The 12,600-nt window shown below is 47.2% G+C and overlaps 1 protein-coding gene across 1 annotated transcript; it reads left to right on the top strand.

The window, feature by feature from the left end:
* Positions 1-638: 638 nt before the first annotated feature.
* On the top strand, positions 639-12,457 carry MONOS_7179 (uncharacterized protein; the record flags this gene model as incomplete). The annotated part of the gene is made up of 2 exons (XM_067877487.1): positions 639-724; positions 794-12,457. 2 exons carry the CDS (start codon positions 639-641, stop codon positions 12,051-12,053), a joined length of 11,346 nt encoding a protein of 3,781 aa, XP_067728172.1. The 3' UTR covers positions 12,054-12,457.
* Positions 12,458-12,600: the final 143 nt, after the last annotated feature.

Raw genomic sequence — 12,600 nt, 5'->3', positions numbered from 1 at the left:
AACTGATCATTTCCCAAATCAGCGATAAACCAATAGCTCGATTTTCAATAAAAACTCACCTGTTGCAACATCAAATGTTATTATGCTTTGCAAATACATTAACAAACAAAACCTCTTTAACAACAAGAAAACATCAAGCCATAATATTTTGTATTTTTTTTCCGTTTTTGTATTGACAGTTCCATGGGAAATGTCGATTCAAAATCAGACGAGCTTATTGCAATCAGTAAGTGTCTTGACCATTTTATGATGCCATTTATCCAACAATGTCAAAAACTGACGAATGTGGAATTAAGAAGGAATAAGTTTGACATTTTTAAACAGAAAATATAAACAGATACGAATTGTAATTTAATTTGTTCGAAATTAATATTTATTCTTTATAGTTTGGAAAAATTTCCTGAATGTATCAGCAAATATAAAGGAATTAAACGGATAAAAGTCAATGTCAATCAACTTAAAGAAATACAACCAGAGATTTATTCATTTCCTTCACTTGAAATGCTTGATTTGTCATATAATTCAATTGAGAAATTTGCACTTACTTTTTTCAAGGTTTCTTTATTCTTCTCATCAATCATCATTGTTTCTTTTTTGTTTTATGCTCATAGTCCACAAAACTAAAGGAACTACAACTAATGTGCAATCACATTAAAACATTTACAGTTGATAGATTAGGACAGCTTCCATCAAATCTTTCTTTTCTGAATTTAGTGGGGAATCAGTTTGACTATCATTTTTCACAAAGAATATTAAAGTAACATTATTGAAATTAAAATTTCTTTCATTTCAGGCTTTCCGAGCTTCCATATGAACTATTTTCATATCATCAAAGATCTCCGCTTCCTTCTCTTCAACGACTTCTATTATCAAATAATTGCTTATCAAAACTTCCTTCATCAACTTACTTCCCGTTTTCAAATTTAAAGACTTTGGATATTTCATTTAACTTGCTTGATGAGCTTCCATCACCTCCTCCAGAAAGTTCTTCAATTTCCATTTTTGACTCGCTTTCCAATTTGGAGGAGCTCAACATGCAGTACAACCGTTTCACTGAGCTTCCGCAGAATATTTTCCATCCATTAAAGCGTCTGACACAGCTCAACATCGAAGGGAATTATTTGTCATTCCTTCCGACGTCGTTCTGGGAAATGAAGTCGCTTGTTGTGCTGAAGGCAGCGAGAAACAGGCTTTGTGCATTCTCTTTCCTCCATTTTTCCGAAATGGAAAAGAAAAAGAAGACAGACGAAGACAACTTCCAGAAGCTGCTTTCGCAGTCAAACCCGTCGATACGACACCAAAAGACAGCAGCATACGACCACTCGCTCTCTGAATCAGCGCCCAGGATGCGCCAGTCGCCCAGCCCTGAAGCTTCAAACGAGGCAGCCAAATCAGCTTTTCTCCAAAAACACAACATTAACAATAATAACTCTAATAACAGCAATGCATTAGCACAGCACTATGACACTCAACAAAGCACTGCCCTTTCTGAACGCACTTTCTGGTCCATCCCAACGTCTCCTGGTTCGCCTTCTGCTGCGCCTGCCTCTTTCCAGTCAGCATCTGACGATCTTTTGTATCAGAGCTCAAACTTTCGGAATTCACGTTCATTGACTCCTTCAATGTCATCTGCATCACACTCAATGTCTTCATCTTCTTCCTCTCCTTCATCTTCTGCCTCGTTCTTAACTTCATCTTCCACACTTCCCTCTTCCTCCTCTTCTTCCTCCTCCTCCTCCTCTTCTTCTTCTTCTGACTCCAGCGATCTCTTCAGCACGGACTCGAGCGTGGACGAAGGTGAGTGGGAGACCACAAAGATCGACGACGAGGTGGTGATGGTAGGCTTCCGCGGAGACGTCTTCAACAAAGTGCTGCTCAGCTTCCGCGAGGCAGACTTCAGCTGGAACGAGATCGGGACAGGGCTGGGGATGACAGAGGCTGAGGAGCAGGAGGAAGAGATGGCTGAGAGAGACGAGAGCGACCGCGTGGCGTCAGACATCCAGCGCAAGCAGAAGCACAGGCAGCTCAGCTTGTATCAGAACAGCTGTATTAACAGCACATTCTCATCATCATCATTTTCTTCTTCTTCTTCTTCTTCTTCTTCAACTTTTAACACTTCTCACTCTTCTTCCTCAACATCGCTGCCATCTTCTGTCTCTGACCACCCCGCCTCGTTCCTCTCATCCTCGCTGGACTCCTCTCCACACTCCGCTTTCCTCGACACTCCACAGAGCCTCGGCACACAGAAGCTGCGGCAGGAGAGGCTGGACTGGTTCCGCCAGCGGCGCGAGGACACGCGCCACCCCGCCAGTATCCCCTTCTCTTGCGCCCCTTTTCCTGTGCTGGAGAGCCTCAACCTCTCCCACAACAAGATCACATCCACGTCCCTCACGCACCTCGGAATCCCGCGCCTCTCGCAGCTCACCCGCCTCGACCTCTCCCACAACCCTTTGCGCGCCATCAGCCCCGCCGACCTCGCTCCTTCTTCGGGACCATCCCCTTTGCAGTACCTGAAGCTCAGCGGCTGCTCGCTCCGGTCGGTCGACGAGGACTGGGACAGGCGCTTTGCCCTCGCGAAGCAGCGCGAGCAGAGCCAGGCCGCGCAGATGGAGGCGCTTTCCGCAGCAGGGCTGATTGACTCGCCGATTGAGACTGTCGAGGCAGACGAGCCGCGTCTGTGGACGATCGGAAACACGGGAGGGGGTGGGGGAGGAGGAGGAGGGGGCAGTTTGTTCAGCCGGCTGGAGTCGAAGGAGGAGAAGAGGAAAGGGTTGCAGAGGACGGCACATTGGGGAATGTTTACGTCGCTGCGTGTATTAGATTTGTCTTTGAACCCTCTTCTTTCAACGCTTCCTCCGTCGCTTGCACTGACACCGCTGAATGAGCTGAGGCTGTCGGCGTGTGGTTTCTACGAGCTGCCGCTTCCTTTGATCCAAGGTGCGATCAGGAGAGAAGAGAAGGAAAGAGAAAGAGAGAAGGAGAGAGAAAAAGAAAGAGAGAAGGAGAAGGAGAAAGAGAAAGAAAAGGAACGACCCACAACGTCATATTTCATGCCGGGTGCCACTCCGAACTGCGGAATAACCGGAGGAGTTGCCGGCGGCATGGGAGGAATAACTGGAATAAGTGGATTTAATGGCATAAACAGTGCTGGAGGCAGCATCAACCCTCTCAGCAGCATGGGCATTGGATCAGTCAGCACATCCGGTGTGCACTCGAACTTCCGCGAGGACAAAAGAGTAGAGCAGCCAGTGCCGCTGCTGCTGCCGAAGGAGACTGTTCCCATTGAGAAGTCGCTGGCGACTCTGCTGCTGTCGTGCAACCATCTGAAGAGCCTTGCTGTCTCACAGTCGTATCTGTCACACAGAAGCTATTTGGACCTTCTGCAGAGCGACTCGCTCGCGAGAAGGGCGAATTTTTTGCATTCAACTGCTTCTTCTTCTGTTTCTTCTACTTCTTCCTCTATTCCTTCTTCTGCTTCTTCTTACTCTTCCTCTTCCTCTTCTTCTCCCAAACAGGTTGTTATCACCTCTCAGACACTGACACGTGTGAAGCCTGTTCTCAATCTCAGCAGTTCAAGCGCACTGGGCGCATCTTCATTGCATTCCTCTCCTTTCGTCCCAGCCACATCAACAATCACCCAGCCACTGTCAAACATCCAGGTACAGCCATCATCATTAATGCCCTCATCCCAAAGCAAAAAACATCATTCTCCGCACATTTCCAACCGATCGAAATCCCCCTCGTCGCCTTCTTCCCCTTCCTCCCCTTCTTCCCCTTCTTCTCCCTTATCTCCGTCTTCTCCTTACTTACCCCAGCGGCCCAACCACTTTGCCCGCATATCTCCTCTGGAGTCCTTCACAAAGCTCAGCCGCCTTGACGTCAGCTGGAACAACCTCACGCAGCTCCCTTCTTGTCTAAGACGGATGAACACACTCACCACTCTCGTCCTTGCGGGCAACGAGGGGCTGTTTGCCACTCCACCTGTTGCTGCTCCTCCTGTTATTCCTCCGGCTGCGCTGTTCGGAAATCGCTTGATGCAGAACAGCAGATGCTTCCCTGTGCCTTCAGCAAATGTAGGTGCTTCTATGAATCCAATGAACACAATGAACACAATAAATTCAATGAATCCAATATCTTCACTGGCTACTTCAAACGCCTCTGGCTCTGCTATTGCTGCTGCAACATCCACGGCATTGTCATCTACACCCACATCAGCATCGGCATCAGCACCAGTTTCTGGCTATCCGTCTTCTTTGATCTCCAACTGCATATCGCCACTCTCCGTCCCCAACACCCGCAGCGCAATTCGAGCCCCTACCTCTCCTACTCAACTGACTATACATTCTTTTTATGGAAGAAACCCTGCTGGTTCTTCTATTCCTTCTGCTCCTTCTGCTTCTTCTGTTCGGATTGTGCCTTCGCCTGTTGCCCCACCGCCTCAAATGCAGGGCACAATTCTGCCTTCGTTTGTGGTACCGTCGCCGACTGCCTTGCCTCATTTTGGAGGGATGGCACAGGCACAGGCACAATTGCAGACTCAGACCCAGGTTCAGACTCAGCAGATGGGAGCAGCAACAAATGCACATTCGATGAATGTCAAGTCAGGGGCTGTTAATTCACTTGCCTCGAATTATATGAATAACACGAATAACAGTAATGCTTCAAATACCTCAAATTCTGTTATTTCTCCATCAGTTGCGCAATTGCCTGGTAATATTTCAGCCTCGTTTACTTCAGCACATCCAAACACTGCTATCATCATGCCTGCCTCTGTAGAGCGCGCCAGCATCTCCTCATCTTCATCTTCATCCTCAGCCTCCTCCTCCGTCTCGTCTTCTCTCGCTTCTCCTATTCCTCTGTCACATGATGTCTCCACAACAATAAATGGAACACCCACATTTATATGCCCCAGTTCAATCTCTCGTGCTTTGTCGTATCCAACGCAGATGTCGAGGCCGACACAGCAGCTGGTTCTGCCTCAGATACAAGGGCAGCCTCAAACATTGCTCCAGTTACAAGCACAATGCCAGCTTCAGCACCAGTCTCAAGCTCAATTGCATCCATCTTCTTCTTCCTTCTCATCTGATCAGAGCGCATTCCAATCGTCTAGAGAGAGGCAGTCACAACAGCAGCATCAACAGCTTCAACAGCTTCAACATCAACCACAACTTCCTCAGCAGCGCCAGCGCCATCCGCTTTATATGATTCCTCCCTCTGTCGAAGTGCTCGCACTCGACCACACCTCCCTCAGCACCCTCAGCCCAAACAACGAAGAGACTTTTTTCATTTATCACCCTCATTTGTCTGTGTTCACATGCGCAGGAAACAAGCTGAAGGTTCTTCCATCGGATTTTTTCGCAGCGCTTCGTGGGAACTTGACTGCGCCGTCTTCGATGTCATCATCGTCTTCTTCTTCTTCTTCTTCCTCTTCCTCCTCTTCTTCTTCATTTTCCTCATCTTCATCTTCATCCTCCTCTTCTTCCTCCTCTTCTTCCTCTTCATCCAACCAATCAGCCAGCAACCCCCAGCACCAGCTGACCACAGTCGATCTCTCCTACAACCAGATCTCCAGCGCCGACGAGCTCCTGAATGTGCCCATAGCAGAGCTGGCTGCTATGAAAATGCTCGACCTTTCAGGAAACCCACTCTGCTCAAACACAACTTGGATGGAAATGATGAGAGAGCGTACTAAACCAAAGCCACGAATAGATGTTCAGTCTTCGTCGTCGTCATTATCTTCATCGTCATCTTCTTCTTATTCTGGTTCTGCTTCTTCTGCTGCTTCTTCGCTTTCTTCAGCATCTGCCAGCCCCAGCCTGCCTTCAAACACACAGCAGATCACACCACCACAGATGCGGCAGATCAACACACAGCAGCCAGGAAACAGCACATTCCTTTCCTATTCTGCTTCTTCAGTCTCTTCTTCCTCTTCCTCTTCTTTCTCTTCCTCTTCTTCTTCTTCTACTCCAACTCAGTCTCTATCTATGTCACTGCCACTGCCTTTGCCTCTCTCTCAGTCCCAGCCCCGCCCAGCCTCCCAGCACTACCTTCCCCTTCAGCCACAAACGACACTCTCTTCCCTCGTCTCTCTCTTCTCCTTGTTCGACTACCCGTCCCACTTCGTCAACCGCATCCAGTTCCGCAGCCGCGTGTTCAACATCAACCACCAGCATTACTTAGATTCCCTTTGCTCTCATTCAAACAAAGCCATCTGTGATAAATGCATCGACGTGCCTATGGAAAAAACACCACATTTCTCGCTGGCTGTGGTAGAGAGGCCTGTTCCTGCAGATTTGTCATCTGCTTCACCATCTTCATCGCCATTGCCATCGCCATTGCAATCACCTATGCCAGCGTCAATACAGTCATCGATGTCATTTCCACTGCCAACGACCTCAGACCCTCATCAAAAGCCCCAACCTCCGTTTGAACCTCCTCCGCTTCTGAGCACCTCTTCGTTCTGTGCATATTCAGAAGGAATCGGCCCACGCCCTTCACAGGAAGATGCAGTCACAATTGTTCCTTTTGCTCTGTGTGAAACAACTGTCTTGTGGTCAGATGGATGCGAAATGGCATCTTTGAAGCAGGAGAACACGAATTCTGCACATTCAACAGCGGTGAGTCACTTGGACTCGCTGTGTGGGAAGTTTGATGAGCGGTCGCCGTTGACTTGCTTATCAACAGCAACTTGTTTATCGCCTTCATCATCGTCATCTTCATCTCCTTCTTCTCCTTCTCCTTCTCCTTCACATTTTCCTTCTCCTCTTCCTTCTTTTCCTTCTTCTTTACCTTCTTCTTCACTTTCAATGTTTTCTTTTCCTCTTCTTGGCGCTCCTCACGAACCATCTCCACTCCGCCCACAGTCACCCAGCACTCTTCATTCACTTCCACCTTCTCCCCCACATAATCTCAAGCTTCCCTCTGTTTCATCTTCACCTCTCCCTCTTTTCATCCGTCTCACTCCTTCCGCCACGCTCACCACGCCATTTCACAAGGCCCGTTCTTCTCTTTTCCTCCCTCTCCCTCCTTTCACGCTGACCAGCCACCATTTTGCCTCGCTTTCGCACTCGTCGCATCGATATCACTGCAACACTGCCACTTCACCTGGTTCTTTCTACCCACATCCGGATCATTCACAAAACAAGGGGGTCTTAAGCAACCATAACAATAACTATAATAATAATAATAATAATAATAGCCATCTGAACATTGAAGATAACAGACAACACATCAGCTATAACACACACAGGCCTTCATCCTGCTGGTTCACACAGCCTCCTCCCCTTCTTCCTCCTCTTCCTCCTCCTCCTTCATCATCATCATCTTCTTCTTCTTCTTCTTCACGCCAACACCACAGCACCTCAATTCACTATCTCTTCCACCGGCAAAGAGCCTTGCACTGGTCAGCCCTGCTCTCATCGCGCTGTTTAGACACCCTCCTCAACGTCTGCCTCTCCATCGTCGCCTTCGAATGCTTCCCGCCGCTACCCCACTCTCATCTCCAGCCAGCATTCATCCAGTCATCGCTTGGAGCACAGCCTCAGAAGACGCAAACACTTTTTTTCTCTGTGCTTCCGCTGTGGGCGTCGTGTGTGCTGCATTTCTGGTCATCCGGAACGTTTTCGAGGAGAATTACACAGTTGGACGAATACAACGAGGAAGTGATGAGAAAATATAATGTTGGAAGGGAAATGAATGAGGGACAGTTGGAGTTGGATTGTTCTTCTATTTCTTCTTCGTCGTCGTCTTCGTCCTCTTCATCGTCTTCTTCCTCCTCTCCCTCCTCTTCTTCATCATCGACGCTTCAAGACGCATCTTTGCCTTCTTCTTGCGAAGCTGTGCCACAATCGCTCTTTGAAAGTCCTGAGTTCACCACTGTTGACTTGTCACAGACGCACAATTATTCTGCTACACCTTCAATCATTTCTAATGACAGCTCTGCAAAAGATCCCATTTCCACGCCTCCACAGCAAGAAAATCAAGAAAGTCAACAAAGTCAAAAAAGTCAACAAAATCAACACGAAAATCAACATCAGCAACGGCATCAACAATCATCCTCAGAACCCTCCTCCTCCTCCTCCTCCTCCTCCTTCCCGCCAATCACCCAAAAGGACTGGGAGTTATTTTCCTCTCTCTATCCGTGTCTGTGCCACCGCCTGCCACCACCACCGATTCCGTCGCTCGGCTTCTACGCAGTCAGCGACGGACACAACAAGCACTTCTGCGCAGAGCATCTTTCACACCTGCTTCTTCCTTCGTTCATCCAGTCGCTGTTCGAATGCATCTATTTTCTGATAGAGACAAACATCAAGAAATGGCAGTGCTATTTTAAGTCGGTTGCTTCATCATCATCTTCCTCCTTCCCCTCTTCTCCTTCTCCTTCTCCTTCTTTCAATCAATCGTCCTTCACCTCCTCTTCCTCTTCCTCCTCCATTTCATCCAATCACAAAAACTCACCAGAACACGCCTGCTCATCTAATCCTCCTTCTCCTCATTCAGAGGAGCACCCAAATGATAGCATCACCTGCACAGGCGTCTGTGGAAGCAGTGATTCATCAGAGCACAAATACTCTCCGTCTTCTCTTCTGCCCATGCCAACAGCTCTGCTTACCTCTCGTTCGCTTCTTTCTGCCTCATACACACAGCTCACTGAAAGCCAGCTGCCGCAGTTTGATTGGGAAAGCATCGTTGTCAATGAAAAAGCGAGTTCTGCTTCAGATTTACATTCACCTTCACAAACACATTCACATTCACGTAGTAATCTTGATTATGATAGGAATAACAATCGCACAGAGAGCAATGAACTTTCAGAGTTCCCACTCTTAGGCACATTCTCCTTCAACTCAGTTGTGCGCCCCTTTCTGTCTCTTGTCCTGCGTCACTCCTTCCGCATTGCCTCGTCTGCCCTCCGTGTCATCAACTTGGAAGGTGGGTCTGTCTGCTGCTGTGTCCTGCTCACGTCGCGCTTCGTGCACACAGCACACGTCGGCGACTGTAGAGCAGTGGTGGTGAAGGAGCACTTTGCCTCGTGGCAGCAGCGTGTCGTCAGCCGGAAGATCGCTGAGCTTCAGAGATTGCTGGGAGGAGACGGAGAAGGGAAGGAGAAGGAGGATAAAGAGCAGGATGAAGGAGAAGGGAAGGGAATGAAAGGGATGGATGCGAATCATCAGAAAATGCATACTAAACTGGAAGCTTATGAACACTCACGAAGGAATCATACAGTTGGAATGGAAGGACAATCGCACTTTGTCTCTTCTAAACATAAACAAGAGAATGAGACAGAAGATGATGTTGCATCCAAAGAAAGTGCTCAGCAATCGCACGCTTTCTCTTCTCCAGTCAAACACAACGCGCTCCTTCGCATCTCGCCTTCTCTGAGCCCTCCCTCGCAGCTGTTGCCTTCTCTGAGCTTCACAAAGACGTTTCCTTATGCCTCGTACGCAATCGTGCACGACCACAAGCTCTTCAACCACTCTGAGATCGAGCGGATTGTGCGGCGCGACGGGAACTACATTTCCTCTCAGATGCGGCTGGGCGGCGTGCTTGCAGTTGCAAGGGCATTTGGCAATTATACGCTCCCTCGTCCAGTTAGCGATGAACCAGAAATGAACTGTGTTGAGTACGATGGGAACGGCACGATTGCGCAGCTGACGAAGCTGGCGGTGAAGAGGTTTCTGAGAGGGAGGCAGCAACCACAGCAGCAATATCAACAGCATCAGCAGCATCAACATCTGTGTGGAGGAGAGGAGAAGCATTGGACACAATCAGCTGGACAACACATTCAACGACAAGAATTGCATATTGAACGTGAAATAGAACAAATGGAACTGCAGCAGATGCAACAGACTCAGCGGCAGCAATCAGAACATTCTGCGAAGGAGTGTGTTGATTGCTGCAGGATGACTGAGCATCAGCTGCCGTTCAAAACGACTGAAAATGTGGAAGAAAGTGTTATGAGCATATGCAGCCCACCATCTTTGAAGCTGCCTTCTGAACAAATTCCTGAAGTATCAAGCAATTCTGATGCATCGACTGACAACACAATGCACAATTTGCAGGTGAAGACAACAAATGCCACAACAATCAGCTTCACGCCAGCTTCCGTTTCTTCCTCTTCTTCTTCTTTTGTCTCATTCAGAAACAGAGAAGATATTCAATTCGATGAGCCAGTGATGTCGAGTGTCAGTGCAGACGAGTATGTTGACAGGTATCTCATCATCGGCTGCGACGGGCTGTTCGATGTTGTGGACAACAACTACCTCAGCGCCATTGTTCTGGGTGTGGAAGAGAAAGAAAGAGTGACGTTTGAGAAAGAACAGGAAGACAAGAGAAAAGAACTGCGCATGCTGACAAAGAAGCTGTGGTCGAAACAGCTTCTGTCGGATGTGAGTGAGAACGAGAACGAGAATGAAAATGGAAATGGTATGTATCAATCTTATGTTAGCAGGCCTTCTGTAGCACTGCCCCAGCAGCAGCATCCCTGGTGGAGCATCGAGCCTTCGCTGCTGGATGAAACGGAAGAAACAGCCTGTGAAATGTCAAATGAGCAAATTATGCACAAAGCAATAGCTGCCAATGCTGCTGTCACCTCTGCTTCATCTACTGCAGAAATCACATCTTCTGCTCTTCAGCTGTCTGCTGCATCTCCCTCGTTTTTATCTTTGAATGTTCCAGATGTACTGCCTTCTTCATCGTCGTCACCTTCTTCTTCGAATGCACCCATTCCTCCTCCTCCGCTTCTAAACATGCCTGTTCAGCGCAACAGCCCTCTCTTCGACACACCGCAGCCTAAGAAGCCAGCCAACGAGACGCCACTCATCCAGATGGCAGAAAGAGGGCAGTCCAACAGCATCATCAATAGCAACAGCAGCTGCGGCAGCAATGGAGGAGGAGGAGGAGGAGCGGACGACTCGAGCGACGGCTTCGAAGAGCTCGATGCGCCTGATGAGGCAGCCATGCGAGCGACTGCGGGGAAAGCACATAGCACGCCCCGCAGCAGCAGCCGCCTGATCAGCCGCTTTGCCAACTTTATTGGGCTGAATGCAGAGAGCGAAGTGAGTTCATCAGACAGCGAGGCAGAAGGGACTCTGCAGAAACAGGGGCAGAACACGTCGGATGCAGCGTGTGATGAAGCTGTACAGAACCCGCCGATTGTTGCGGAGCAGCTGAAGGCAAGCGCTCTTATGTTCGATGGCATCTCAAGGGATCTGTCGGATCTGCCTTCTTCTTCTTCAAATTCTAATTCTTCAGCTCCTTCTTCTTCTTCTTCTTCTTTGATTGGAGCATTGTCACCTGCAAAAGTGTCTGCAACTGATCCTCAGAACAACAGCCAAGCATTCTCTTCTCAGCAGCATTCGCCTTCAGACTCAGCAACAACACCAATAACCACACCTCCGATGCCTCTGAACCCGTCTTCGCCAACGACATCTGTTTCATTGGAAGTATTTTCACCTTCTGACTCTTCAATTTCTTCTGCTTCGTTGTTATCATCATCATCCCCAGCGTCATCATCATCAAATTCTTCTTCTGCTTCAAGTATTTCTTTGTTGCAAACAGTACCTTCATCTGGCTCGCCTTCTCCTTTTCTGCCTCCGCTTCATCATCCTTCGCCAATGTCACCAGTTTCACAGATGCTTTCCTCTGAAGCTGGCTCTGATTCTCTTCCTCTTCCACCTTCTTTGCTGACTTCAATGAATGTTGATTCTTTGCCTTCTTCTTCTTCTTCAACTATTTCTTCATCCATTCGTTCTTTTCCCAATACAACTCTTGCTTCTTCTGACGACCAAGTTACACACCCCCAGCCGCCTGTGCTTCTATCCTCGACTCCTCTCTCCCTTCCTTCTCAGCCTTCTTCCCCATGCTCGCTCAACTCCCCCTTCATTGACCAGTTTTCAGAGCCAGCTGATGACTTCCACTCGCGTCTGCTGATGTGTCCGCTTTCTGACCCGGCGTTTCCTTCGAACTGCGCAAAGATCGCGTCGAAGCTGAAGAGCGTGGCACTTGCACTGGGAACGACAGACAACGTCTCTACTGTTGTTATTCGCCTATCATGAAAGGAATAGTAATATTATATTTGACATTATTTGATATTATTTAATTTTTTTTTTTTAATTCATTTTTTTATATTATATTATTTTATTTTTTTAAATAATTATTATTTGAATTCAGATTATTTATTGGATTATTTATATTATTAATGGAGCGTTTAAATCGTTATTTGATATTGTTGTCGATGTATTTCTGTTCTTTGTGTATTTGTTTATTCTGAGCTTCTGTACATTGAATGCGGTGTTTAATACGTTATGTTCTTTGATTTTTAGGTTTGTTTTTTTTATTTATTTATTTATTTATTTAATTTTTTTGTTATGAACGTACATATTGCATAGATAAATTTTGTTATAATTTTGGAGCCTCGTAATTAAAGGTTTGAGTAACAGTTGCAACTGGAAAATATTGCATCGTTTGTCAAAGGGGGAAAAGAAAAAATAAAAATAAAAATAAAAATAAAAATAAAAATAAAAATGCTGAAATATCTGAATTATTTCAATAAGCATATTTCTATCTTCTTATCAACACAAAAACATACTCAAATATTAAAAA

This window comes from Monocercomonoides exilis (assembly GCF_001643675.1).
Source record: "Monocercomonoides exilis strain PA203 chromosome Unknown scaffold20-1493094, whole genome shotgun sequence".
Classification (NCBI taxonomy): domain Eukaryota; phylum Preaxostyla; order Oxymonadida; family Polymastigidae; genus Monocercomonoides; species Monocercomonoides exilis.
This window is presented reverse-complemented; position numbering and strand designations above follow the sequence as displayed.